Here is a 1,613-nt window from a genome sequence, read left to right as displayed (position 1 = left end):
ACGCAGCGATGCGTGCCGTGAAATGCTGCCTGTCCCGATGCTCGAGTGGGCTGTAGTTTCTCACGCAACGTCAGCAAGAGGGACACACCGCAATCTTGGTTAGGAGCAGTTTTAAACGCCCATGCCCCAGGGGAGTGGATTGCTGGGCCGTTAAGGTCTGTCCCCCCCAGCTCCCCTCTCTATCTCTCACTTTAGCTCTCAGTGAGACAAGAGTTTTCCACTTCCTCAAAATGCATTCCTGGAAAAGGGAGGGTGGGAACGGAAACACTCCATGATACTTCTCTGCTGATTTGCATTTCTACGGTGCATACGGTAATGGGCAAGCCAGACTCCTCCTGGTTTTAAGCACCATGTACCAATCTTCCCTGTTCAGTTAGGGCAAACCGATGCTGCCAGCTACCACTGCCGACTGTCACGTCAGCAAGGGCTAAACCTGGTCAGAGGAGCTCCTGATCATGAAATATGATTTTCTAGGGTCTGGAAGAGTCAATATGTTGGAACAGATTCACCTGCTGGCTGCTGTGACAGTCCTGGGAGTCCTGGAGCAAGGTAGGGACCATCGGATGCACTTGTCCAGATACTTGCTGGGTCAGTCTGCTGTACCTCCACTGATTTCCTCTCACTTCCCTATTTGTTTCTGCTGTTGCACTGTCACTTCCCCGAAGTGGCTGATTCCTTGTCTGGGTTTTGAAAAGCGTTCAACAGAATGAGTGCCTGGGCAGCCCTTCCCCTGAACTGACCTACCTCCTCTGTGCAGAAATTCCTTAGTAGATCATCTCCTCTTAAGATACGTAGAGTTTCTTTCTTTGAAAAATGGGTTTACAGCAGTTCCTGAGGTGCGTGTTGACAGTAGCAACCAAAGAGCACTGCGGTGTGGAAAGGTGAAGGAACGGGCTGCTGTGGGTCACACGAAACATCTCCCAGCCATGGTTCCAATTGCATGACAGTAGTTCTGGGTGGCTGTTAAGGGTCGAGGGGCCTCAGCTGTGGCATCAGTTCCCTCCCTACTCATCTATCAGGATTTAGAAAGGAAAAAAAATAAAGATGGAAAAAATATTAGAAGTGGCAGTAACAAAGTGCGTCTGAACTGTGTAACAATTTAAATAGATGTTCTGTAATTACGCAAGAGATAAAGCAGATATTCGCTGCTGGTACGTGACTGCATCGACCTTTCTTCACTGCAAAGTTCACTGATTTTTTTTCCAGCTTTCTCTGCTATGTGATTAGGAAGACTCCACAGAACTTTTGCCTTTCCTCTGGCAGTCTCCTGACCCCTCTGTGCCCAGCCGGAGCACTGACCACTGCTGCTTTTCTCTCTTTTGCTGCAGTCTACTTCTTCCTCCAGGTGATCTATGCTAGGAGGGCGTTTGGCATTTCTCCTCCAAAGACCTCAGGCCCACCTGAATTTGAGAGGATCTTCCGAGCACAGTAAGAAACGCCCCTTATAAGATGCGTTCAAGATCCCGTGTCTATGGCACTGCCCCTCTCCTGCTTTGCTATTACTTTCTGAGGACTGTAATTCAGCGGTTACCTCCCTCAGGGTTACGTTAATGGGCTTGAGAGTGAGACTGGATTGGCTTTTTGGTGCTCACAACACCAACCCACAGCACGCG

At 49.3% G+C, this 1,613-nt stretch overlaps 1 protein-coding gene across 1 annotated transcript in view; it reads left to right on the top strand.

Moving 5' to 3' along the window:
• The first annotated feature begins 491 nt into the window (after nucleotides 1-491).
• The window catches only part of LOC104499775 (leukotriene C4 synthase-like), a 3,577-nt gene continuing 2,455 nt past the window's right edge, over nucleotides 492-1,613 (top strand). Inside the window, exons 1-2 of the mRNA XM_010143329.1 lie at nucleotides 492-549; nucleotides 1,329-1,428. Of these exons, the coding sequence (XP_010141631.1) occupies nucleotides 492-549; nucleotides 1,329-1,428 (158 nt within the window). The remainder of the gene's footprint in view (nucleotides 550-1,328; nucleotides 1,429-1,613) is intronic.

This window comes from Buceros rhinoceros, unplaced genomic scaffold, assembly GCF_000710305.1.
Source record: "Buceros rhinoceros silvestris isolate BGI_N320 unplaced genomic scaffold, ASM71030v1 scaffold19849, whole genome shotgun sequence".
NCBI lineage: Eukaryota > Metazoa > Chordata > Aves > Bucerotiformes > Bucerotidae > Buceros > Buceros rhinoceros.
Note: the sequence above shows the minus strand (reverse complement) of the source record. Positions and strands in the feature narration are given on the sequence as shown.